The sequence below is a fragment of the Taudactylus pleione genome, unplaced genomic scaffold (genome assembly GCF_031769625.1).
Source record: "Taudactylus pleione unplaced genomic scaffold, aTauple2 ptg000290l, whole genome shotgun sequence".
NCBI classification, from domain to species: Eukaryota; Metazoa; Chordata; class Amphibia; order Anura; family Myobatrachidae; genus Taudactylus; species Taudactylus pleione.
In genome coordinates this window covers 5,710,375-5,736,756 of record NW_028284692.1, presented here as the reverse complement: position 1 = coordinate 5,736,756, position 26,382 = coordinate 5,710,375, and the positions used below count along the sequence as shown (strand labels likewise).

The window sequence follows — 26,382 nt, the reverse complement described above, 5'->3', positions numbered from 1 at the left end:
CTATGAACATGTTACGCGTTTCCTATTTTGTTTTTACATATTCTGATATTTTAGGATTATTATTTGTAACTTGATGTGATGCTTAAAAAGTGATTTAAAAATCAGGGGGAAAACCAACCTGGAGTCACCCCTGATTTTGGAGTAACTAGCACTGGGAGTTATCAGCCTGTTCTGGTGGAGCCATAGAGGGGAGATCCACATTGTGGAGATCCCCCCTCCGTGTCTCCAACCAACTGGTAACAGACTGTAGCCAGGTGTGCAAAACAGTGTGAGGGCCCTTTCCCTGAGTATAACCAGCACCTATAGCGTCACGGCTCGTTACTGTACCCCAGGGCAGTGGGAACGGAGGTAATTATATGGTTAATTAAAAAAAAAAAAACAATTTTGTGTATGTTGTTTACTTATGGCTAAACATCCATGTACTACTCTAATGCAAACTTTTTTAACATATTTACTTGCTGATTTATTTTAACTTCTTTAATAAACACAGACTGTACAAAATAAAAATTATTAAACATCTTTCAGGTGGTGCTTTGACTTCCTCATATTCCGAAGATCTTTCTCTTTTTGCCTTTAACCTGACACGGGCTTTGACAGTATCTCTTGGGAGGTCACGCTTGCCTGGTGAGGAGCCTCTGATAATTCATGTTCCTGGAGTTAAAATACAAGCAACAAGAGTTCTTCCTCAACACCTGCTGTGTTCAACGCCTTCGGACTTCAGCCAAGTCTCCAAGCTGCATGTTCTGCCAAATACTTTGTTAGGTCACCATGAACTTCTAAAAGTAACTATAGAGCTGGACAATAACCCTTTCCCTGATGGACTTCTCTCTAATATTTCTGTGACATCCCAGCTGGTGGCTTTGGAATTCACATCATTCAGGGGTGATTCTGTACCAGTGAAAGACTTGCCAGCAGATGCTGCCATTCAATTGAGAATGCCTGTCAAGAAAGAGATTACTCTAACACCAACATCCGTCTTCCTACCACCAAGAGGGAGCGCCAACATTACAGTAACTACTGAGCTGGCACATAGATCTGCAGGAACACATTTGTACATTGACATCACTATAATGAATGGTAAGTAGAATGTGACGATATGTAAACATTTATAATAATGCCGTGTTTATCTTAGCTGAGCAAAATAATAGCAAGTTCCCCATACATTTATTTGCTAGCAAAGCAAATAAGGGGTATAACAATGTAATTTAACAACTGTATTTTAAACTGTATGGGGCCGATTCAATTCTCTATGATGGCACATTGCAGCCATCAATATTGCAATTTTCCCTCACACCAAATTGAGGTGCACAGGAAAACTTGCTATGTCAGTAGTGCCGTAACTGGCTGATATGTGCACAGCCGAGCATCTTATAGTTGTCCACATTCAATTAAATGTACCTATTCTAATGAAAGCTGTGACATTTCTGATTTTCAAATGAGGTCTTTTTTGCACATATTGAGCGAGTTGTACTAAAGTGAAAAATGCGGTAAAACCCTTCAAAATGCCATTTTACGGGGTTTTACCGCATTTCTCAGATGTACTAAGCACCGGAATGCGATGCATTTCGGTGCTTCGTCCCGGGGGAGAAACACCATCTTCACGTGGCGTTACCCAATAGATGCCTATGGGCTTCTTACTGAGACGCTCCCCCTGAGGGGAATACAATCAGATTCCTCCCATCTCCCCAATCGGCTGTCAGCGCATGCGCAGAAGGACGCCAGAGGGACTTCTGGGTGATAAACCCGGAAGTCCCTCTATCTGGGGGCATAGCAAAGGACAGTTCTATGTGACTCGCATTTCTAAGTACATACCACGGTAATCAACCACAGTATGTACCCGATGAGAGACGAGATGTACCACATCGCGGATGTGATGCTTAGTATATCCTGCCCACTGTATCTTAGGTATGCAATCGGGAAGCCGACGCACGTAAGCCCGACAGCCGGCTTAACGACTGCTTTATCCCGGCGAGGGATAAAAGACAGGTGCCTAATTCTAGACGCCTGTCACTTTACCGGCGCCTGGCATCCCGATCGAGGTGATGCCGGGCGCCGCTGCGGACAGCCGCGGGGGGGGGAGGGTTAGGTTTAGGGATCCCGGGGGGGACTTAGGGATAGGCACCCCCCCGGGAGGTTAGGGTTAGGCTAGGGGGAGGGAGGGTTAGGGCGTTAGGCACCCCCTCGGGGGACCTAGGTTTAGGCGGCGGGGAAGGGGGGGTTAGGTCTAGGCACATAGAGGGGGGATTAGGGTTAGGTACTGGGGGGAAGGTTAGGGTAATCACCCCTAAGGAGGGTTAAGGTTAGGGGGGTTAGGTTAGAACATACTTACCTGCGGACGATCAGGATTTTCAGCCGTGTTGGCCTGCCGCTGCCGGGGAATTTGAACCGCCGGACTTGTGTCTGGCGGTAATTCATATGTATTCCGTATCTTATAGTGTCTATTTGCTTGGGTTACTAATTACTTATTATGGGTTTCCAGTTAACTTTTCTCTCTGTACCATAATATTAGTTGCTACATCTGCAAAGAGTGGGACAGCCTTAATCTAGCTCTAAGCTTTTAAAGAGATATATTGCCATATTGAGAGCTGATGTAGGTTAAGATTAATTTCACATATCTATATATTTCTTTATAAATATATACATAAACATAATTTAATTAGATGGTAATTGATAGGGAAGGTCAGTAACAATTTAGATCTCCTAAAGGGCCGTATACACACTGGACAATAAAAGTAAACGATATGAACGATAACAATATCGTTCATATCATCCAATGAATATGCCCTGAATGTTCGACGTTACGTGCTCCAGCGGGTCGTTAACGATATCCCTAGTCAGCTGCACATGCAGCCAAATCTGGGAATATCGTTAACGATGCCATGCTGCCTAATGCAGCAAGGCCCCACTCCCCCCCGCGTCATGGTGGCCGACATCGACAAGTGTGTATACACTTACCGATGTTACCACCCCCACCGGGCTCGTCACTGCTGATATCAGCTCATACACACATCGTCTAGTGTGTATAAGCCTTTACACTACAATGAGAAATTATTTTGAGATCCAGTATGCCCTTGAACCCCTAAGGCTGGGTACACAATACACATTAGGCTATATATTGGACAATATGAAGTTTTGAGGCAAATTGAAATGACATATCGTTCACATCGCATACTATGTACGCTCAATCGCACGTTCACGTGCACCGTTCATCGCATCGTCCCATCTGATGTGCTGAACGTTAGATAGGACAATGTTATGAACTACATCATGCTGCTAAATGCAGAATGGTACAGCACATCACACCATCGTACACAGCATTGTGCAGTGTGTACTGACGGCGCGTTGTATTTTTCCATCGCGTCGTCCCATTGCTAGCTACACACATTGAGTAGTGTGAACCTAGCCTTGCTTACAATCTCTGAGCCACTTTTTGTACAAAAATACAACTTTTTTCAGCTGTGAACAATTTTTCTTGTACAATTACAACGTGTCAGTAAAAATGATCCTGTTGCTAGTTTTGTTTTCGTAAAATTGTGAGTACAAAGTGTCTTCAATGGCAGAGACACCTACTTGCTAATGGCATATTAAAAGTATTAACTAGCTTATGCCTACAGTACATTGCAAACTATATCAGATCGATAATTGCTTTTATTATTTTATTTGCCAAAACTTTTTCACACATAAAAATTCTAAAACTGTAATCTGTATTTTTGAAGAATTTTAATTTTTGTGAGTCACAGGACTATTCACCCCAAAAAAGAAAGATAATAGAAAACCATATAAAAAAATCAAAAACAAAAGCTGAAACAATTTATAAATATGAATCCCCTTCTATATTTGCCATTTATTATTAACACTCTGCTTTCTTTCCCTATAATTTTGTCTTAAATTTGAACACCAAGATATATATAGAGAACAATATTTGCCCATTTCTCATTCAGTAGAGCACTGTGTAATATGGTGGTGCTTTATAAGTTACAGATGAGCGGTTTGGTATTGCTGAAAACCCGAACACACCTAAACATTAGGGTTCCAAGTTGAACCGACTCCCAACTCGGGTCTTCTCTCCAAGTTTCAAACTTGGATCTAAAAAATGTACCTTGCATGTATTGGATTGCATTTAAGTCTCTCTCACATGACTTCATGTGCTGTGAGGTGGTCAAAATTGACTGGAAATGAATGTTATTGATGTTAGTAATAATATAGGAACAAAAACAGGTCCAATTCACATGACTTTAGCTGTTTTTATCAATTTTGAAAGAAATCCACAACACAATGATGATTTAGAACCAAAACACAGGGGTCTGTGCACATCTCTGATATAAATAAATAATAGTATCATTATATGCCATGCTACCCTACGTTTTTTATCTATAAATATGTAGGTGATGCAAACCTTGCCAGTTATTAAGTGCTATTATTTAACAAACACACTGGAAGTGTTCTCTTCCAAGAAAGTCAACAATCTTATCCTCTTAAATTTGTGTTAAACCATAATAACCACACAGAGATTGTAATTTATTATATGACATGCACTGGACATTAAAACTATTTATTTTTGATTGGTTGCTATCACTCAGTGCAAATATTCACCCAGATGCAATAATAGTAAATATCCCTTTTCTTTAATATATTTTAAAACCATTAATGTCTAATCTATTAAGCGATGTGATTTGGCATCCTGGGGTGTAATAGAACTGCCCTTCTATGAAACCATGGTCTGTGATTATTCTGTAGGGTCAGTTTGGTCTCTTGAAAATTCCCCGACATTGTTAATTTCTTATGGACCTATTCATTCCACCAATCAATCTGACGAGAAATGGATCTACGTGTTCAACCTAACTCTTGGTGAACAGGGCAGACAGAATATAAGCCTGCTTCTCCCCAGTACATGGAGGTAAATGTGTCATTGCAATCAATACATTTCAGTTTTTTATAATACAGCAAAGACTGATTAGTTTTCTATAAAAAATTAGCTTAATCTTCTTAAGCTAGTAAATATCTTCCTCCCCTCTTATTTTGGTTAACCTTTTCACTTTTCTATTTCCAGTGTTTTAAGTTAATACTGTCTCTCAACACCCTGCGATTCACATAACTTAACAGATACCTCTATACTTTAAAATTAATATGATTCTCAATTCATTCTTCCTTTGTTTGCTGTATATTAGTGGGCCGATGTCCTTGCTTGAGTATCAGGTTAACATCACTAGCCTGCTTTCCATCAACTCAGTCACAGCCTCTGTCAGCATCTTCTCAAGCCTTTGTCAGTACTTCCATATGTCCAGCCAGATATGGAGAACAGAGGGCCTGACTCCAAGCAATGCCAGCCAACCACACCAGGCTGTTTGTAATACTCGCCATCTTACACTGTTTGGTGCTAGTGTGTTTGTGCCATTACATCAACTCGTTTTGCTTCCCCCTGTGAGTATAAACTCTTTGAACAAATATGATATATGTATACATGTGTGTGTGCCTACCTTTGTTTGGAATATATATACATATGCCAGTACTCAGAAAAAGGCTGAAAGTTGTAAGCTATAAGAATTCAAAATTAAACCAAAAAGAAACAAAGAAAGGTGTTCATACTGTGTAATCCTGAGTTCCACTACAAAAAAAATTATATATATATATATATATATATATATATATATTATATATAGACAGTGTAATCAAGTCAGAGAGCCTTAAAGTGCTAGATAGTGTAAATAGATTATGTGCAAAAAAGAGCAGTGAACAATCAACAGAGTTAAGATGTAGTAAAGATTAAAGATTAAATGTAAAGGACCTCTTATTAAGGTCTATAAACAGATAATAGATCATTCTAGACCATGAATATATGAAGTAAAAAATACATATTTAATAATGACAATGGACATAAAAACATGAATAAAAAGACACAAAAAATGATAACTAGCAATGATAAATGAATGAAATAGTCAAAGTGCATGTGAACAAATAAATGTAGGGCTTATCTTATTTCATGTATAGAGGAAGGTAAAATCAGGTAGGGTACAGGCTCTCAAAGCGTTTTGTCACCAGCGGACTTCTTCAAGGGGATGATGTTTCTAAGTGGGATGTAGCAGTATTTATGCCCAAAATATTTAAGGCAATTTACTACATGTAAGTGTAATTGTGACCTCACTTCCTGTAGTGTCACTTCTGATGTAAACAGAGAATGTTTAATCAATTAATATTTAACAATGTTTTTATCAGATATCATCTGTATATTATCATATGTACAAGAAATAGAAAACGGGAGTGATGAAGAGGTGAGGGAGTTGCTGGCCATAAGGGGCGAGGAGGAAATTAGAAGACAGATGACAGGCACAGTGAAAGACGCTGTTGTCTACAAAAATATAGCAAAGATCCTGGATTCTCGGGTTCAGTGTTAATGGGGTCGACCAGGGAATAACCCAGGTCATAGGTGCACTGTGAAAGGGGTCTGACCCGGGTCAGAGCCAAGTCCGACCCGGCTTCAAAATCCCGGGTCAGAGCCGAGTTTGCGATGTGAAAGGGGTATGAATCATCTCCTTTTCAAAATGTCTCTGTTTGGCAAATAAAAATTGCTGCCAGACACAATATCACTGCTCTCATGTCAATTATTGGCAGAAAATGGTAAAGGAGAATATCACAGTGCAGATAAAGCTCTGATGGCCTCTTTGTGCACAATATAAATGTGCCACATGTCAGGGGTTGCCATGGTAATCCAGATTCATTAATCATTAATAGACTGTAGAAAATAAACATTGGAAAATGATAAATAACAATATTGTGCTAAACGTCCACAAAGATTTATGTTAAAAAACCAAAACATAACAAAACTGATATTTTAATATGAATGCCTCTTCAATTGCTTTTGGATATTCGGTATACAGTACACATACCTAGACTGGTAGTCAAAAGGCTGAGGTTGGTCTTCTGTGCTTAATTTTATGTTTTTGTTTTCTTTTTTTTCCCTTCATATCTATATACATGTAATTATTATATATATTATCCAGCTTTACTTTACCTATTGTACTCAAAAATATTACTGTTAATTTTGATACTTAGTGTACTATGCTTAGTTTAAAAGCTTACTATTAAAATATTATTTTGTACCATCATGTTTTCTACATTTGACATATTTGCTCACTTTAACATTTATTTATTTGTTTGACCTTTCATATTATATATTGTTTTCTTCTCAGTTCTGCAGTTCTACATTTGCCCTGTGTTTTGATACTTATTCCGTTTTCAGACTTTCTCATCTGCCCACCCTATACTATTTTCCCTCGCTTAGGATCCCCGACAGTGGACACTTGTGCTGACATGTTGTGTAGTGCTACTTTCTCTGTATCTGCTGCTGGTCCTAATTTCTCACAAGCTGGACCATCTCGATGTGTCACGGGTAGGAATCATTCCACTGTGTGGTCCACAAGGTCAATACAGATACTGGGTGCTGGTAAAGACAGGCTGGAGGAGGGGGGCAGGTGCGTATATAGCTTAATGTTTCCTTATATAGTTTTTCTGGGCATTTGTGTATGTACACTTAGCACATCTATAACTAAATGTACATAATTGCTAACATGAATGTTAAATAATAAAAATTGCATGGTATTACTAATGTAGAAAGAAATGGGTTGATATCAAACAAAAAACACACAAAGACAACACAGTAAAAAAGGACACTCTCATCAAAGTTGCATTATTCATAATATTATTGTTTATTTTAAGGATACATTAATGTAGGCAGATATTTGGTATGATATCCACAAATGAACTGGCATCACCATCGTTCATGTACATCTCCTTTTATCTTCACTCATGGCCTATTCCTGGGGGTATATTTACTAAAATGAGAGTTTTTAGAAGTGGAGATGTTGCCTACAGCAACATATCATATTCTACTTAACATTTAACTAACACCTTCTAGAAGCTAGAAGATAAAAGCTAGAATCTGATTGGTTGCTATGGGCAACATCTCCACTTCTAAAAACTCTCACTTTAGTAAATTTACTCCTTGGTGTCTCTAAACTTCTAGATGCTCATCAAACATATTCTCATAGCTACTAGATGTCTGATAGTTTTCCAACTTTAAGAATTCCGACCCTCCATCAATACCAGCCTTCATCCTGAAACTTTGGCTAGTGGATATATGAGAACACAAATCCATGATCAGCCAAACCAATTTTTCATGTGTTTGGACCAGACCTTTTGACTCACAAAGCTCTTTCCTACTTAAATCTCCTACTCAATCCCATCCACGAGGTTCAGTCCCTTCACCACCCCTACCCCCCTTCCCTACTCATTACTGTATTAATTGTCTCCTCCTCTCCCCTCCCTGCATTCAAACATTTATAATTTTGACCATTAGATGATATTCTCTTTTTAAAAAATAAATGGGTTACCTATTTACACTACAGAGTTACATGGGTCATTGCTATGTTAAACCCTGCAAGCTACCTGGGTTGGATCGCTGGGTCACTCGACCTGGGAATCCAACTCTTGCCCCTTTTACATCTAGCAGCAACCCGGGTTAACCCTGCAATAACTTGGAATTTTGCTGCTAGGCTGAAAGGGATATAAGTTGCAACCATGTGACAGGAAAAAGGAAAACTGGGTGTGAGGTTCAATCTCCATCTTAGTTTATATAGTTCATTTGGCTGCTGATTGAACAGAACCTACAGTCAATTCAGTCTGAGTTGTCCACACTGGAAAATGTGTACTGTCTTAGTAAAATGGTCTTCTCTCTGGTTTAGCCCTCTTCAGTTAGTTCCTTCATTTAATATGGACATAATGTTCAGAGGACCTGATTCAGACCCAGCTAAGATGCGTTCGCTCGTAGCTGGCCAATGTTCACATTCTGCGCATGCGTATGTATCACAGTAGGCGGGCGCGAACCAGTGCTAGAGATCGGGAAGCTATCGCTTGTTGAGCATAGACTGCCCAGCAGAGTGAGTAACAGGAGAGGCTGTTTGTGGGTGGTGACAGGGACTGGCCAGTATAAACAGGGTCAGAAGATGCGAACGCAGGCGTGCCTGAGCGTCTCAATGCTGTTTCAGAGGTGTGCATAATTTAGAGGCAGCATCATTGTACACGTCACCTGGCTGGTTTTTAGGTAGGCAGTGCTTAAGTTAGGGTATAGTCAACCTCAAGTGCTGCGGTCGCTTCCGATGGTTCTCAATGTACCAATGGTTGCATACACTTCCTGGAGATGACGTGCGCAAGTGGGTGTTTTAAAACAGGCTGGTGGGCATCTGCATACACAAAGTGAACGCACGCCAAGACATAGTGGGCTTTCTTATGCCTTGCCGTGCGATCGCCTGCCTTGCTGGGTGTGTTCCGAATTTGCATATGCTGAGAACGAGCGTACGCATATAGCGACCGTTTCTGAGTCAGGCCCAGAGTTCCAATCTCCTACTCATATTTAGTTTCCCTGCTGACAGTCCCTTTCTCTCCTGTCTATCATTGCTATATTTGCTGTAGTTATTCCTCTGATGACCTATATAGCCAGTATTTCAGCCAGGCACTGAACTTCTCACCCCTCCACCTCATACCATGGAAGCTGTGGCAATAAACCCAGGGGGAAATCCTTTTTTTCTCACCTTATCCTACAAAAGAAGCCTGGTAATATGAACAGGTAAAGTGATCCTGTGATGGGACTCTTACATGTGATATACCATAAGCCAAATGTTGCCAGCTCTCCTCATCACAAACACAGTGTCAGTTTATGACAAGGCTACACACTGTTATGCTAGACTTGATTCATATTATTTTATCATGTTGAAACTAATTGAATGTATATAATGTAGTAGATTGCTATGTGTGCCAACATTGTTTCTCATGTGTTTCCAAATCACTGCTTGCTTTCCTATTTAGAAACAGAGCCACAATGATTGTCCATAGTGTATCCCCCTCCCATCTAAATATACACAACAGAGGCTGCCAGACTTTTATTATTGGTATAGGAAGAAGTTGTTTCAGGTCACCAATTATCTATAAAGTGATTGAGAACACTGAGCACATACATAATCTGCAGTAAATTTTCTATTTCAGTTGCCTGTGCTAAATTAGCATAGATCCCTGTGAACATTTATAAAGTATACAGTTGTGTCCACATGCACCTATCCTCAAATCATGCCAAATAGCCCCGTTTAGAGCACCACAGACTTTGCTACTTAACCACGCCATAAAACTAACCCTAAGTACCTAGTACACTTTAAGCCAGGGCCCTGGGCAAAGCAATGCACCATGTAAATGGTCATATATGCTGCCCAGAACAATGATATGACACAGCCACCATATAGTACACAAGAGAGCTTGCTGCCCGTATTGGGAATCAGTATGTGTTTCTGCCTTCTGCCCTCCCCCCAATAGTAGTGTTCTCAGCCCTGAGCTCCCACACACCCTTGTCTCTGCCTCCCCCCATAACAGGTCATCAGCCCCCACATATATCTTCCTCCCCCATAGCAGTATCATCAGCTCCTTGAGTCCTTACTGCCCATGTCTCTGTCTCACCCTCCCATAGCAGTGCCATCAGCCCCCACTCCCCATATGTATCTGCCTCCCCCTCCCCCATAACAGTATCATCAGCTCCATGAGCCCCTGCTCCCCATATGTCTTGGTCTCCCATCAGCCCCCACTCCCCAAATGTATCTGCCTCCCCTATTCCAGCTCTTACCTTTATCCTGTGTGGTGGAGCCGGGTCTGTCAGCAGCTCTGGAGGTGTTGCCTGGCTTTTCCTCTGCACTCTGCAGTAGCTCGCATCAGCCTCACAGGCAAAAAGTGAAAGTGAAACTAAAAACACTCCCTGCCTGTGTGAGTGCCCTCTGCCCTGTTGCTGCAGCCTCCTGATCTCTCCTGGCCCTGCTGGCGGGCCCCTTGAAGCTTCGGGCCCTTGGGCAACTGCCCAACTAGCCCAATGGAAGAGACGGCCCTGCTTTAAGCGAACTAAGATGCAAAATTGAGGAAAATGTAGCACAATGAAGGAAAATGTATACTACCCAGGTTGAACAGGCAAAAGACAGGTCCAACATAAGTGACCCTCGCTATGTATCATTGTGCTTTATCTGCGACTTTATACCAATTCCTTTTCAACAAAAAACAAATTCTAAGTACCTAGTACACTATTGGGGAACTAAGACTCAAAATTGAGTAAGTAGCTAGGGCCTGATTCAGAGGTGCTTGCTATTTGCGAGCGCTTGCTCTGAATCAGGGCGGATTTTTTTAAAACAAAATCCACCTCCAGGCCACTCGCATAGCTGTGGGTGACCACCCACAGCTTTTGCGAGCGGCCTGGCGATGGTCACGATTATCGCAACCATCGGGCTTGCGATAAGACCCTTGTGGTAGGACGAGACCCTTGTGGCAGGGTCTCGGCTCCCGTAAACCCGAGTGAACTACCTGCTCTAATAGAGCAGGAAGTTCACTACTGACATCACAAATTATGTCAATAGGGCCACCCACAAACGGCAGGCGTTCCTTCGGGAATGCCTCCGTTTGTCCAGCCACTCCACCTTCAAAACGGGGCGAGCTGTCGATCAACATAGACAGCCGCCCCGTTTTGTAGCGAGCCCCGGAGCAAGTGAAGTTCTCACTCGCTCCAGGGCTCACGCACGCGTGCGCATTGGGCGACCATTGACCCGCTTGCGAGCGCTATGCGATCGCGAGCGGGTCTGAATCAGGCCCCTAGTCGACTATTGGCAAACTAAGATGCAAAGTTGAGAAAAAGTAGCAACATTGAGGAAAAAGTAAGCAGCCCGGGAATTGCGCCAAGTGTCTTGTACAAGTGATAGGTGTATGAGAACACTGTATGTAACAACCATCCATGCAAATCGTGAAATGGGATATATTGGAAGATAGTCTTAAAGTCTATGCAATAATACACTGAGGCAGTGGCGTCACAAGGGGGGTGCGGTGGGTGCGGGCCGCACCGAGTGTCACCCTCCAAGGGGGTGACACCAAAATCTGACTCATCCCCGCCCCCCGCTCAGCAGAGCCTGCACTGCAGGGAGACGCCAGGCTGGAGAGGCGCTCTCCCTGCAGCAGCTGCTGAGACAGCTTTTACTTCTGCCGGCTGCCGCTGCGCCTGTCACACTGAGACAGCCAGCGGCAGCTATACAGTAAGTGCGGCTGTGCTCTTCATACAGTCCCCTACATATGAGGGGGGAGGGAGCGCTAGAGGCACGGGGCTGATTACATACTGTCAGTGTAAAGACGATCAGCCTGACTGAAGCCGCCGCTGGGGTGGATCATGGCAGCTGAGCTCCTGCTCCTCCTCTCTTCAGTGAATCAGCTCACTCCCTGCCTTACAGATCGTCACGCTGGGAGCAGGCAGGGACAGTCTACAAAACATTTGCCAGTTTACAAGTGTATTCAAATACTGTTGATTACACTTGAATACTGACAAGTAGTTTGTACACTGTCCCTGCTTCTTCCCAGCGTGACCCTCTGACCTCCCAGTCAGAGAGGATGAGAAGGAGCTGGGAGACAGCAAGCAGTGCAGCAGCAGCAGCCAGCACAGTGACTATGGTCTAATGTATACAGTAGGTGTAATGGGAAGTAACTAATTCAGTGAGGAGAGAGTGTCTATGCTGGGGATGGTGTATTAATGTATGTGCGTGGGTATACTCATTGTGTTTCTGTGTGTATAAGGGGTGTATTCATGTTATGGGTTATATGTGGGTCAATGATGGTCTCTGCATTATCTGGCGGTTACTACGATGCTCTCTATTATCTGGCGGTTATTACGATGCTCTCTGTATTATCTGGCGGTTACTACGATGCTCTCTGTATTATCTGGCGGTTACTACAATGCTCTCTGTATTATCTGGCGGTTACTACGATGCTCTCTGTATTTTCTGGCGGTTACTACGATGCTCTCTGTATTATCTGGCGGTTACTACGATGCTCTCTGTATTTTCTGGCGGTTACTACGATGCTCTCTGTATTATCTGGCGGTTACTGCGATGCTCTCTGTATTATCTGACGGTTACTACGATGCTCTCTGAATTATTTGGCGGTTACTACAATGCTCTCTGAATTATTTGGCGGTTACTACAATGCTCTCTGTATTATCTGGCGGTTACTACAATGCTCTCTGTATTATCTGGCGGTTACCATGCCGCTCTCTGCATTATCTGGCGGTTACTACGATGCTCTCTGTATTATCTGGCGGTTACTATGATGCTCTCTGTATTATTTGGCGGTTACTACGATGCTCTCTGCATTATCCGACGGTTACCATGACGCTCTCTGCATTATCTGGCGGTTACCATGACGCTCTCTGCATTATCTGGCGGTTACCATGACGCTCTCTGCATTATCTGGCAGTCACTGTTACACTCTATGCAATACAATAGGGGTCATTACTTCTGGGGGTAATATTATAGGGGGCATTACCACTGCCATTGTGGGCACTATTAGGGGGCATTACTAATGGGGGCACTACTACAGGGAGCATTACTTTTGATGGCACTACTACAGGGGGCATTACTACTGAAGGCATTACTACTAGGGGCACTACTAATGGGGGCATTACTACTAGGGGCATTTCTACTAAGGGCATTAATACTGGGGTCACTACTATAGGGGGCACTAATACTATAGAGGGCACTACTATAAGGGGCATTACCACTACCGCTGGGGGCACTATTAGGGGGCATTACCACTGGGGACATTGCATAGGGGCACTGCATAAGGGGCACTACATACGGGACACCACTACTGGGGGCATTGTGTAAATGTGTCTGCTGGACTGGTATTTGGGGAGAGTTTGCGGAGCTGCGCATCAATTTTATTTATTTTTTTTGGTGGGGGGGGGTGTCACCATGAGTTATAGCACCGGGTGACACCAACACTAGTGACGCCTCTGCACTGAGGGCCTGATTCAGAGCCGCTCGTTCGCTCTGAGCGATGTTCGCACAACTGCGCATGCGTATGGGTCGTAAATTAATGCGCATGCACAAACCAGTCATTGCGGTAGGAAATCGTGCGCTCGCAAAACAGCGAGGGGCTGCTAATTTGATTGACATAATGTACCGTTTGTGGGTGGTAACAGGGGAAGGTGCTTGAAAACGGGGGAGTGGAGATCCGAACGCAGGCGTGTCTAATGGTCAAAAGGGCTTTAATGGGAGTGCATAATTAGTAAAGGAGCGTCATCGACCACGTCACTTGCTTGTCTTTTAGCCTGAACTGCTCGCAGTGATAGCGGTAAGAAAAACCTACCACAAGCACTGCGAGCAGTTCAGATGCCTTTCGATGTACCCGATTAATCTAATAAATACCGGAGATGACATGTGATGCGAACGGCAAAGGGGCGTCTTTACAAAATAGCGAGCGCATTTTTCGCTCGCTCAGACATGGAGGCGTCAACAAACCGCAAAGAGCGAGCGCTCAATTTAAATAGCCGGCCCCCTTTTTGGAACGACCATCCGCAAATAGCGTCCGGCTCTGAATCAGGCCCTGAGTAACATACCTGATTACAAACTCTGGATAAAGTAAGCCAAACACAAATCCACTCAGACATGCCCACATGTTGCCCCCTTTGCCACTTCCCAGAGGCTAATGTCACCTTTAGCTACCTAATAATAGCAGGTATGTGATATTTATACTCAATTAAATACACCCAGCACACTAATTTCTCATGGTGTTACTGACATGTATAAAAACATTTTGGTCAGTTGGGAGTGATATTCACTCTTACATCACTGTGTAATATGGAAGGACATCAGGAGCAGTGCTAAAAAGCCTAAAATATTATTTGCTTGTATCATCATAGATAACGAATTATGGGCCTGATTCAGAGCCGGACGCTCTTTAAGAGCGCTCGCTCTGAATCAGGGCGTTTTTTTGTTTTCTTTTGGTGCGGCCTTCTGGCCGCTCGCTAAGCTGTGGGCGGCCAGGTGATGGTCGGTACCATCGGGGCTTGCGAAGAGACCATTGTGGTAGGGTCTCGTCCATTGCAAGCCCCAGATGTCATCACTGGTGATGTCAGTGGTGCCTCCCACAAATGGCAGGCGTTCCTTCGGGAACGCCTCCATTTGTGTAGCCACCCCCCCGCCCTGCCTACAAAATGGGGCGAGCTGTCGATCAACATCGACAGCCGCCCCTTTTGTAGTGAGACCCGGAGCGAGAGAATTTCTCTCTCGCTCCAAGGCTTGCGCATGCGCATGGCGCGCTCCGCACGTGCGCAGTACCCCACCATCGACCCGCTTGCGAGCGCGTCTGAATCAGGCCCTATGTGTGTAGATTAAAAACAGAGGTGTATAATTACACATTTGATGGGTAATTGCATCACTTGGTATTTTAAGGTCATAATATCCTTTAGTATTTGGCCCATTTCAGCTATTTGGCTAATTTCAGCTGCTTTCCAGTAATACATTTTAGTCTTTTGGGATGAATGTTGTGAAAGAATATGAAAACTAGAGACACTTTTGATACTGTTGCACAGGGGAAATCCCTGATGGGCACCACCCCCTCCTCTCATGTCAGGTTCCAGTCTGTGCACTCGAACTATACATTGTTACTTTATTACTACACCAAGATTTGCCCTTCTGCCAATCAAATTAACAGTTGCATTAAGAGAACCAATGCGCTGTTAAGCCCGACTAGGATTTCTTCTTGCATCCCTTCGGGAATGTGAACAGAAATCCGACAAAAGTCCAGGTGCGATACTGTTTTCTGACCTTAGCGCCGGGAAAACAGCATCGTGCCGGGAAGTTTAGTTGGAGATTGCTCGTTCTTGCGCCTAAACACCCTGTTTAAGGCTCGAGAACGAGCCTTCCCTGACCATACATCGCGATGGATTGAATAGCTCCGGGAGCTCATTCCCGGCGCTATTCACGTCGCATTTAATTAAATCGTGCCCTATGAATATATCTGTATAAAAAAATATTAAAAACTAAAACTGGAAGTCATCTATGCTAATAATTTAGAAATTTTAACTTATTTTTTTTTATTTTTTTTTTACAATGCCATGTATTTGGCCTTTACTAGACCTAGTTCTCATTAAGTTTCAGACACTGGCTGATGTGTACATTGGTACCCTATCATATGTAGAGTGCTGTTATGTAATATATATATATATATATATATATATACCTACATACATATATGTAGCCAAGGGTGCGGCACTCGAGACTTCAATAAATAATTCTCACAAGCTGGGTAGCTTAACAACGTTTCAGTTTATCACTGTCTTCAGGTTCAATAACATATAAAAACATACCTTTATACGGAATCGGTATGATGTACCGTCGGACCCCTGCCCGGCGGTTGGAATCCCGACAGCGGTATCCCGGCAGAGAAGGAAATCCCGGTCATCCTAAGGTAAGTATTGTCTAACCTAACCTCCCCCCCTAACCCTAACCCTCCCTTAGGGGTGCATAACCATAACCTTCCCCCCAGTGCCTAACCCTAATCCCCCCTCTAAGTGCCTAAACCTAACCCCCCTTCCCCGCCGCCTACACCTAAGTCCCCCGGGGGGGTGCCTAACCCTAAGTCCTCCCCGGGGGTGCCTAACCCTAACCCTCCCTCCCCCTAGCCTAAACCTAACCTCCCGGGGGGTGCCTAACCCTAAGTCCCCCCAGGGAACCCTAAACCTAACCCTCTCCCCCACCCCCCGCAGCTATCCGCACTCGGTGCCCGGCGTTCCTTTGATCGAGATGCCGGGTGGCGGTCTCCCGGCATCGGTAAAATGACAGGTGTCTAGATTTAGACGCCTGTCATTTAACCCTCGCCAGGATTAAGCAGTCGGGAAGCCAGCTCTCGGGATTAGGTCCGCCGGCTTCCCGACTGCATACTCTTTATACCAGTGAACATCACCCTATGTGCAGCACACCTGCCTCCACGAGTTGGGACCACACACCCGCCCGTGGACGCTCAAAGATGGCGTCATCCCGCTATCCAGCTGATCGCAAAGCGTCAGTGTTTTGCCTTCACCATAATAACAGCAGCATAATTATCTGTGGAACAACAATGTTACATTATTACAATATCAGAATACAGTATAGCAATGACTCTGATCTTTATCATAGTAAATACTTTACATAATCAGTCAACAGACTTCATTATTCTTATATAAATACAGAGAGTTTGTCATAGAAAGCAACCATAGGAAATGGATTAATTTAAGCCGTGAGGGCAAATAACATCCAAACGGGCTATCCACCTTTCCTCACATTGCAACAATTTTAGTGATCGATCACCTCCTCTCATTGATAAAGGGACATGGTCGATCATACGATACCTTAAACTATTTAATGGGTGCTTACACTCTGCAAAGTGGCGTGCGACTGGTTGGTCACTTCTGCCAGTTGCCAGGGCATTACGAATGGCTGAGCGGTGAGCAGCCATGCGCTCCTTGAGTTTTCGGTCAGTCTTACTGACATAACTTAAGACGCACGGGCATATAACTTGATAAACAACAAAGTTTGTATTACAATTCAATAAATGAAGTATCTGTATTTTTCTACCTGTGTGCGGGTGTGGGAATGAGTCGCCTCATAAATATTGACAAGTGACACATGAACAACGAATACATCCTAATTTGCCATATTGTACAAAAGATGAAGCATTTTTGGTATAATTTTTAGAGATATCTGCTTTCACCAGGTAATCTCTTAGGTTCCTACCTCGTGAATTACACGGCATTAGGGACGTATTCTCCAAATGTAATTTGTCGTCTGATGTTACAAGTGGCCAGTGATTCTTAGTAATTTTATTAATATTAGGAGAAGCCATTTTGTATCTGTTCACCCATGGGAATTTTTTATCAGCCCGAGACTCAACTGTTTTTTTCTTTAATAAAGTTGCTCTATCCAGACTTAGGGCCTGATTCAGACCCGCTCGCGAGTGCTGAGCACTCGCAAGCGGGTCGATGGTGCCCTAGTGCGCATGCGCATGACAGAGGGAGCTCCGTCGTGCGCATGCGCGAGACCCACATAGCGATGGCCAAGCCATCGCTATGGGTCTCGCACCAAAGGGGGCGTGCTGTCGATGGTGAGTGACAGCACGCCCCCTTTGGTGGGCATGCCGGGGATATTGCTGCCCAGACGGAGGCGTTCCCGTCTGGGGCTGGCCCCACTGATAGAGCCAAAAGCACTCCTTGGCTTGCAGCAGCGAGACCCTACAGCAGGGTCTCTTCGCAAGCCCGATGGTCGCGATGGTCTTGACCATCACGACCATCTTTTTGGCCGCTCACATAAGCTGTGGGTGGTCACCCACAGCTATGCGAGCGGCCAGGAGGCCGCTCCAGTTTTAGGTAGGAGGGCCCTGATTCAGAGCGAGCGCTCTGGTCAGAGCGTCCGGCTCTGAATCAGGGCCTTAATACTTTAGCCCTATGTACTAAACAATTACAATGATAGAATTGAGTTTGCGTAGTGTGATGCGTCTTCTTTCAATCAATTTGCTTACCAATGCGCTTGCAAACAAGGCAATTGAATTCAATTAAACAGTTTATAGCAACAATATTATACAATACAATACATTAATACATTTCAGAAAAAACAATATAATGGACACTTTTCTGAGAATGAAAGTAACTCTCTGGTCCAAGTAATATTTATTAAACAGGAACGCAGGATACTTGATCCACCTACGGGAGCAATGGGTTAAACACAAAAGAGCATACAAGATCACCTTCTTCTGCAATAATTGGACCTCAAATGACACAATTGATTACTTTCAGGTGCACCTGAACCTCTAATGCACTAATCTCTTTGTTATATCTCTGCATGCCAGAGTTAACTGTATCAGTTTGATATTGGTATACCATTGCCCGGGATGATGTGTAGCTTAAGTAGAGAAGAAGTCTATAGATCCTCAGACAATACAAAGTCCTGCGATGCTATAGATGGGGTGTAATAAATTGTAGCAGCCTTTCCTGGCTAAGTTCCCTGTAAATGGGTTGTGAGAAGCTGGTAACTCCACTCGCTGTTAATGCTGTAATGAACGTACGGTGCCCTTCTGAGCTATAGATAAATTCTTTGCTAACTATGCCAAGGATAGATGCTTTTTCTTTAATTTTGCAGTCACAGGGTTAATTATGCCTGCTGAGATGACCTTACGGTTCTCTCCCTGCCCAACTCTGACCTGATGTTAGCTGAAAGTGTTCTGCTAATTCTCATTCTGGCTTTATTCACAGTCAGGTAAACTATAGTTCACGTTATAACAGCTGTAACTGCCGGGTTTATAAGATTTCCTGCTTAAGAGTCACAAGAATCTATTGCCTCGCATCTAAACCTCTCCTGAGCTGACAGGGCGAGAGTTACCTAGAAGTTTGACTGGTACTTCACTATGATGCATGTACTGAGCAGTTCATATAGTGTTAAAGTGCCAGTGTATAAAGATTTGACAGACCTGTACTGTTGGCTGTCAGTCTCTGTGCAGAGGGAGGAGGCCGGGCGGTTCCACTGGTGAGGCCGCTTCCCTCTGTTCACGCCCCCGCAGCCGCTGCTCGGCTCCCCGGCTGTCAGTCTCTGTGCAGAGGGAGGAGGCCGAGCGCTTCCACCGGTGAGGCCGCTTCCCTCTGTTCACGCCCCGCATCAGCCACACAGCTCCCCGGCTGTCTGTCACTCTGCAGGGCAGGTTTGGAGGCAGTGCCCGGCTGGTGCGACCTCCTCCGGCAATGCCTCCAGTCGCTAAGCAGCTCCGGTCCCGACAGACGCTACACGGAGTCCTGCGGCTCCCCTCCACAGCTACCGGTAGGTCCCGCTTTCCCCTTATTCAACTCAACAAGCGCAGTGTTTCCTCCCTTACGCTGGCTTACCTCAAGCAGACTCCTCCCGGCAGTCCCCGCGGGTCCTCTTATATATTAGCGGTCGCGTGCGGGTCAGCTTCCCGCTCACCACACGCGCCGCTCTCTTCACTGGCCACCTATGTAAGCTAAAGGGGGGAAGGATTCCCCTCATAACAGTTGGACTGTCCTGTCCTTGGCCGCGTGCCCGCTGATTCCCTCAATGCCAAGAGTGGGCAGCAGGCTCCATTTGCTCCCCCTGAGGGGGTAGTTCACTCCAATGTTCCCCAGGAAGGGGTTAACAGGTCCAAATGCACTGTATATACATATTAACCAGTACCTGGATCCCTTATAAACAAAGCAACATGACCACATATATATATATTGGCAACCTCCAGTTTCCTATCCGTGTAAACACATCAACTACAGCATCCTGTCATTAAAATACAATGCATTTTATGAATTTACCAGCAAGCACTTCTAAGGGTATTATACCTAGATATCATAAGACTCGCTTGTGAGTATCCTCTAGCTATTAATCTATTGATTAGATCATCAATTTGTTTCAAAGCTCCTTCAGAATCACAATTGATCTGTCTAATGCGGACCATCTGTGAATAGGGTAATCCTATCAAATTTGGATGGCAACTGTGAGCTTTTGTGGTAGAATATACTACATCAACTATCAGTATTTACTGTATATATTTCTAAAGGAGCACAGAAAATACTCTGTAGTATCCATGTACTAATGGTTGGCCACGCCTCTGTGGTTGCTGGCTACACCACCTGTCGAGGCTGGCCACTCCCCTTCATCATAGGCCCCTACCACTGCACTCCCCAGGTGGGTCCTTTATGCCCCAGTCTGGCACTGGTGCTGCAGTAGAAAGTCAGGGTGAGATTAAAATTAAACCGCTTTTACCAGTGAAAGCAATGCTTCATATAACCCTACTAAGAGATCTATACACAATTCTCACTCTGGGCCTGATTCAGACCCGTTCGCAAACGCATAGCGCTCGCAAGCGGGTCAATGGTGGAGGCCAGGAGGCCGCTCCAAAAAAACCCCAAAAACGCCCTGATTCAGAGCGAGTGCTCTTTCAGAGTGTCCATCTCTGAATCAGGCCCTCTGCCCATTCCACTTTACCTCTTTCCACTCCTGTCTTACAGTACAATAGTTACAGTACATAACAACTTTCCCTTATTACTACACTTTTTAAAAGACCTAAACATCTGCTTCTCACAATGGGGTCTATTTATCAAGCAGTGGAAAGCGTGGCTGAAGTGGAACAGTGGAGAAGTTGCCCATAGCAACCAATCAGCTTTGAAGTAGCATTTATCAAGTACAGTCTATAAAATAATAGGTAGGAGCTGATTGGTTGCTATGGGCAACTTCTCGACTGGTCCACTCCTCCACGCTTTTCACTGCTTGATAAATAGACCCCAATGCCACTGACATAGCCATTTCACAGCCATTCTTTCCAACAGGCTCTATAATTCATTATTATTACCCATGAAGAACATACTGCTTGCTACTTTTTTTCTGCTTGTGCCATTGATGATTTCTGGTAAAATGTTATATTAAATAATGTCTACTGATATATAGTGTTCCTTGTATTAATAATTCTATCAAATCGCTTTGAGCCCTTGGCCATGTATTTCATATATACCTGTGATAACCTTGTTTATTCTGCAAACGTGTATCTACAGTATGCATAAATATCTTTTCACAATTCTCTCAGGTACAACTGCGCATGTTGGGATCTGTCTGTATGGGCTTAGTAAGAGTGGAGCCCGTCACCTGGACAACAGGGGAGGCTTTAATTCCGGGAGTATTGATATGTTCCAGGTTGAAACAGATAGTAACTTGGGAGAGATTTGGAAGATCCGTGTGTGGCATGACAACACTGGTAGGATAATATTATAGTAGATTATGCTAAATACTCACAAAGTAATGAAAAGTTAATTTTAGTGAGAGATAATCAGAAACTGTTTAAAATAATAATATTAAAATTTTAAAAGTCTGATTGTATTAAATGTTAGGAGTTCTAATAAGGTAAACATAGTGATTATGAATGTTCCACATCAGAAATCCTTACAATTTGTGATACATAAGGGTGGGTCAATGATATTTGTATATGGCTAAACATTAAAAATGATTTATATGATTCAATGAGTAGTAGGTGGCTCATATGGACAGACGAGTGGTGTTATTGCTTGTCTAGGATTGGATCCTTCATGGTTCCTGCAATATGTGGCTGTGTGGGACAAGCAGACAGATTTCCTCTACTTCTTCCTGCTGAATGATTGGCTGTCCGTAGAGAATGAACGGAATGGAGGAAAAGTGGAAAAAGAGATCCTGGCCACATGTAAGTCCTATTATGGTGACTAATTGTGGCTACTAGTTAATCCAATTTAATAAGTAGCTCTCTCTGAAGTTCATTTACAAACTGAAGGGCGTATGTATAATACATAAGCCCTGCAGTTTGTAAATGAACCCGAGAGAGAGCTACTTAATGCTCTTGTTTGTTTGCTATGTGCAGTACCCAGGTGAATGCCCACATTCTGTATCACAGTACATCTATACAGTAGCTCTGTGTGACCATTTGCGGGACTGTGGTCAGTCAAAGGAATGCCCAAGCCAGGGAACTAATGTCATTTCAGAGTCTTACTACTATCACTTTCCCATTGCTTACTTGACTAATTGCAGTTTTTCTTTTTCTCTCACTAAAATAATGATTTTTGGAGCCTCAACTAGGCCTTAAGTAAAGTTCATTCTGCAGCACACAGGCCCATATGGTATAGCCTGCAAGTTGCAGGAACGATGCGATTCCATCAAGTTTACACATAGATTAAAAGCGGCAATAATTTAAAAAGCAAAACCAATCTGGTTTTACCTTTAATATTATTGCCGCTTTAAAATGTATGGGGTAAATTGCTGGAATCGCAATGGTTCATGCAACTTGCAGGCTATTATATAATGGAAACATATTTGTCTTTTGCATGTAGGTGTAGCAACAGGTGCAGTTTTGCAGCTAAAACAGATTGATTCATGAGAGCCCCTATCCATCCAGTGCATCGTATCAGACAGAGAACACTAAAAACTAACCCCAATTTTTTTATTATTGACTCTTAGTGGATCTTCAATGTCTCTTGATGGAATTCTTTTATTTTATTTGAGTATGAACTATTCTTTCAGGTCCTCAAGAGCTCAACAGTTTCCCCCAAGTGTTTCCATCACAACTACGTCTTGGTTTGACAGATTGGCACCTCTGGCTGTCTGTGTGGTGGCGGCCTGCACGGAGCCGCTTTACACGTATTCAAAGAGTGACCTGTTGCGCATTGACCCTTCATCTTTACATGGCAGCTTGTTCCCTGTGGTATGGGGCAATTGGAGTTCAGGGCAATAGGTTAGAGCTAAATCACAATTTTATGAAAAGTGCAAAGATATTTGTATTTTTACTGCTGTATTATTGTTTCATACATGGGGAAGTGGATGGCATAATTTTCTCTACAGTTACATTGGAAAAACCTTTTATATGGCTAAAAATCAATGTTGTAATTAGGCCACAATTAGTATCTAACTTGTAACACCATGTTCTCTCTTTGACAATTTTGTGTGTCAGCTCTCCTCTGGGACTCCAGTCTCTGGTTACTTGGCATAGCATTTTGGTTGGGGCCCTTGTGTGCCTGACTGTTCTTCCACTGCAGCTTCTGGTCACATACCTTTTCCGAGAAACACGTAGTTTGGTAAGACATATGTACAATAAATCATGATTGTACACTGAAGTGCCAAAAGTCATGGGATTGCAGTATGTGAAGATAATGGTAGGTGGCATCACCATGCTGAAAATGCCCAGACCTGTATCAGTTGTAATCTGACATCTCGTGAGTTAGTTTGAACACTGGCCAGGCTCAAGACAAGGTGACGTGAATTTTCAGAGTTCGAACAGGGCATCATAATGGGTGTCTGACAGATGAGACATTCCATTTCTGAAGTTGTGCAGACATTCAACATTCCTCGATCTACAATGTCATGTGTGTACTGGGAATACCTCATGGAAGACATTACCACCCACCGTAGACATCGCAGTGGCCGACCATAAGTGCTTAATGATTGTGACCAGAGGCATCTGGCCATAATTGTCCGTGGTAAGCAACAGTGGCTCAAATCACATTCAGTGCAGGAGGTACCAGATGCTTCACTGAGATATGGGAGCAGAAGACCCACCAGAGTGCTCCTATTAACACTACAACACCTGGGCTTGTGATGTCGCTAATTGGACCTTCAAGGACGCAACATGTGGTGGTGTGGTCCAATAAGTCATGGTTCCAGTTGTTTCAGGCTGATGGTAGAGTTTGGGTATAGCGCAGACCCCGTGAGGCAATGAACCCCTAGTTGTCAACAAGGCACTGTGCAGGCTGGTGGTGGTTCAATAAAGGTAAGGGGTGTGTTCATGTGGCATGGGTTGTGTCCGCTGGTCTGCTTGAATGAGTCATTAACCGGCAACTGCTACGTTGCATTGCTTTATGAGCATTTGCAGCCCTTCATGGACTTCATGTACCCCCACAACGATGGACTATTCCAGCAGGATGATGCACTGTGTCATCTGTCCCAAGTTGTCCAGAATTTGTTCGAGGAGCATTCTGGAGAGTCCCAACGAATAGTGTGGCCACCACGGTCACCTGACATGAACCCAATTGGGCATTTATTAGGCATGGTGGAGAGGTCCTTTTGCATCCAAGATCCTGCACCTACAAATATCAGAAAGCTGTGTTAAGATGTCCAGACAGCATGGGTCACCATCTATCCAGAGATCTTTCGTCCACTATGGAATCGATGCCAAGTTGAGTTGCTAGACTTTGCTGGGATAAAGGGGATCCTACATGATACTTGGCATCTATCCATGACTTCTGGTACTTCAGTGTATTGCATCTTCATAAACGTCTTTGCACTTTGTTATGTCGTTCTTCTCTAAGTTAGGGTCTGTCTGTCTTCCTCAGGCATTTGTAGATGATTTGGCTACCTCAACTTCATCCACAGATGAGGAACTGCATATAGATAGTCCATCACTATTATCTATTCCTGGAAAGGGAGACTCACTGCTGGACATCAGTTCACTCCGCTGTGTGAGTGACAGCATATAAACCACCACTCGACACACCAAGCACCACTGATTCAACTATATACCTGCCATTTGTTCATTTATAACCCCCCCCACCATTGGTTCACCCGACCTTGCATATAAAAATTCTTTCATAAAACAGACTGTATTAAAAAAAATAAAAATAAAAAGATGTCACTCTAATAGGGAGACAACAGGGAATTTATCTAATTACTTAATGATGGATTTCTGTTTTTTAGAAGTCCATAACCAGCAGCAAGTTTACATTTGACATTGGAAAGGATTTCTGCTGGCATACAGAGAGGTGAGCAAATGGGGAGTGGATATTGGGTACGTATCTTAAACTCTGCAAATGCATATACTTAGTTGAGGGAAATGCAGAATTATTTTATTGACATTTTTAGTTTTTTTTTAAGGGTATACAATCGGGAAACCGGCTGCCTCAATACCGACTGTCATATCCCACCGAGGGTGAAATCCCGGGTGTCTATATCTAGACGCCTGTCATTTCCCCGATGCCGGGAGACAGGCGCCCGGCATCCCGATCGAAGGGATGCCGGGCGTCGCGAGCGGACAGCCGCGGGGGGGGGGAGGGTTAGGTTTAGGGCACCCGCGGGGGACTTAGGGTTATGCAAAAAGAAATTCTGACATTTCATCCTGATAAATTAACTGACCGTGTGAGAGGTTGTGCTTTACGCTGGGTACACACTGATAGCTATATGGCTGGTTAATTTGAATGGGCGATATATCTATAGTGCATCGCCAGGTGTGTACAGCAGATATGTCTGTAAACAAAATGTTGACAGCCATGTCCAGCACAGCAGATGGCCGATGTATCTGAAAGATACTGTATATCAATCATCTGCTGGTGTGTATGGGCAACCCGCGGATTGTCCATACACATGCTGCGGGACCCGGCGGTGATTGTCAGCTCAATTTGGCAACAAAACTGAAATCTAGTTGGTGCAAAAACAACAACTACCTCCTTGCGCTAATAAAACAGGTGTGTAAATAAAACAATTCAAGCTGCTAGTCCAAATAGACCAGTACCACCTGGTCCCAATTAAGTCACCCACAAAAACTACAAATTAGGTCTGCGCTATAAAATATAAAATCTCATATACAATTACTGTGTGTTTTAGATACGTGTTTTTTGTTTTATTATGTCTATTGTTTACTTCTATCTATTGTAGGCTGTGAATAAATTTGTTTTTTAAATTTAGATGAGCCTTGATCGTTGATTCATTTCAAACAAGCGATATATATGAGATATTATATTTTATAGTGCAGACCTAATTTGTAGTTTTTTGTGAGCTCAATTGGGCAGGCAATTTAAATGCTCACCCATTTGAGCTGTCAAGCCCTGCAAATCGGGCAGACAAATTGGTAAGTGTGTATATACACTTACCAATCGTCAGATAGGTCGGTGGGTCCGGCCGACCCCTCGACTTAGTGTGTACACAGCTTTAGACTCCTTTTTATTTGCATTTGACCCAGGTGTCATAATAATCTCTTGGTGTCATTGGGCCTGCCTCAGAGTTATACACT

At 43.6% G+C, this 26,382-nt stretch overlaps 1 protein-coding gene across 1 annotated transcript in view; it reads left to right on the top strand.

Moving 5' to 3' along the window:
• Positions 1-26,382, top strand: part of LOC148511851 (polycystin-1-like) — a 157,779-nt gene that overhangs the window by 79,538 nt on the left and 51,859 nt on the right. The window contains exons 22-31 of the mRNA XM_088482602.1: positions 526-1,077; positions 4,738-4,897; positions 5,169-5,421; positions 7,280-7,469; positions 21,451-21,618; positions 21,934-22,077; positions 22,908-23,118; positions 23,335-23,458; positions 24,713-24,838; positions 25,074-25,138. Of these exons, the coding sequence (XP_088338728.1) occupies positions 526-1,077; positions 4,738-4,897; positions 5,169-5,421; positions 7,280-7,469; positions 21,451-21,618; positions 21,934-22,077; positions 22,908-23,118; positions 23,335-23,458; positions 24,713-24,838; positions 25,074-25,138 (1,993 nt within the window). The remainder of the gene's footprint in view (positions 1-525; positions 1,078-4,737; positions 4,898-5,168; positions 5,422-7,279; positions 7,470-21,450; positions 21,619-21,933; positions 22,078-22,907; positions 23,119-23,334; positions 23,459-24,712; positions 24,839-25,073; positions 25,139-26,382) is intronic.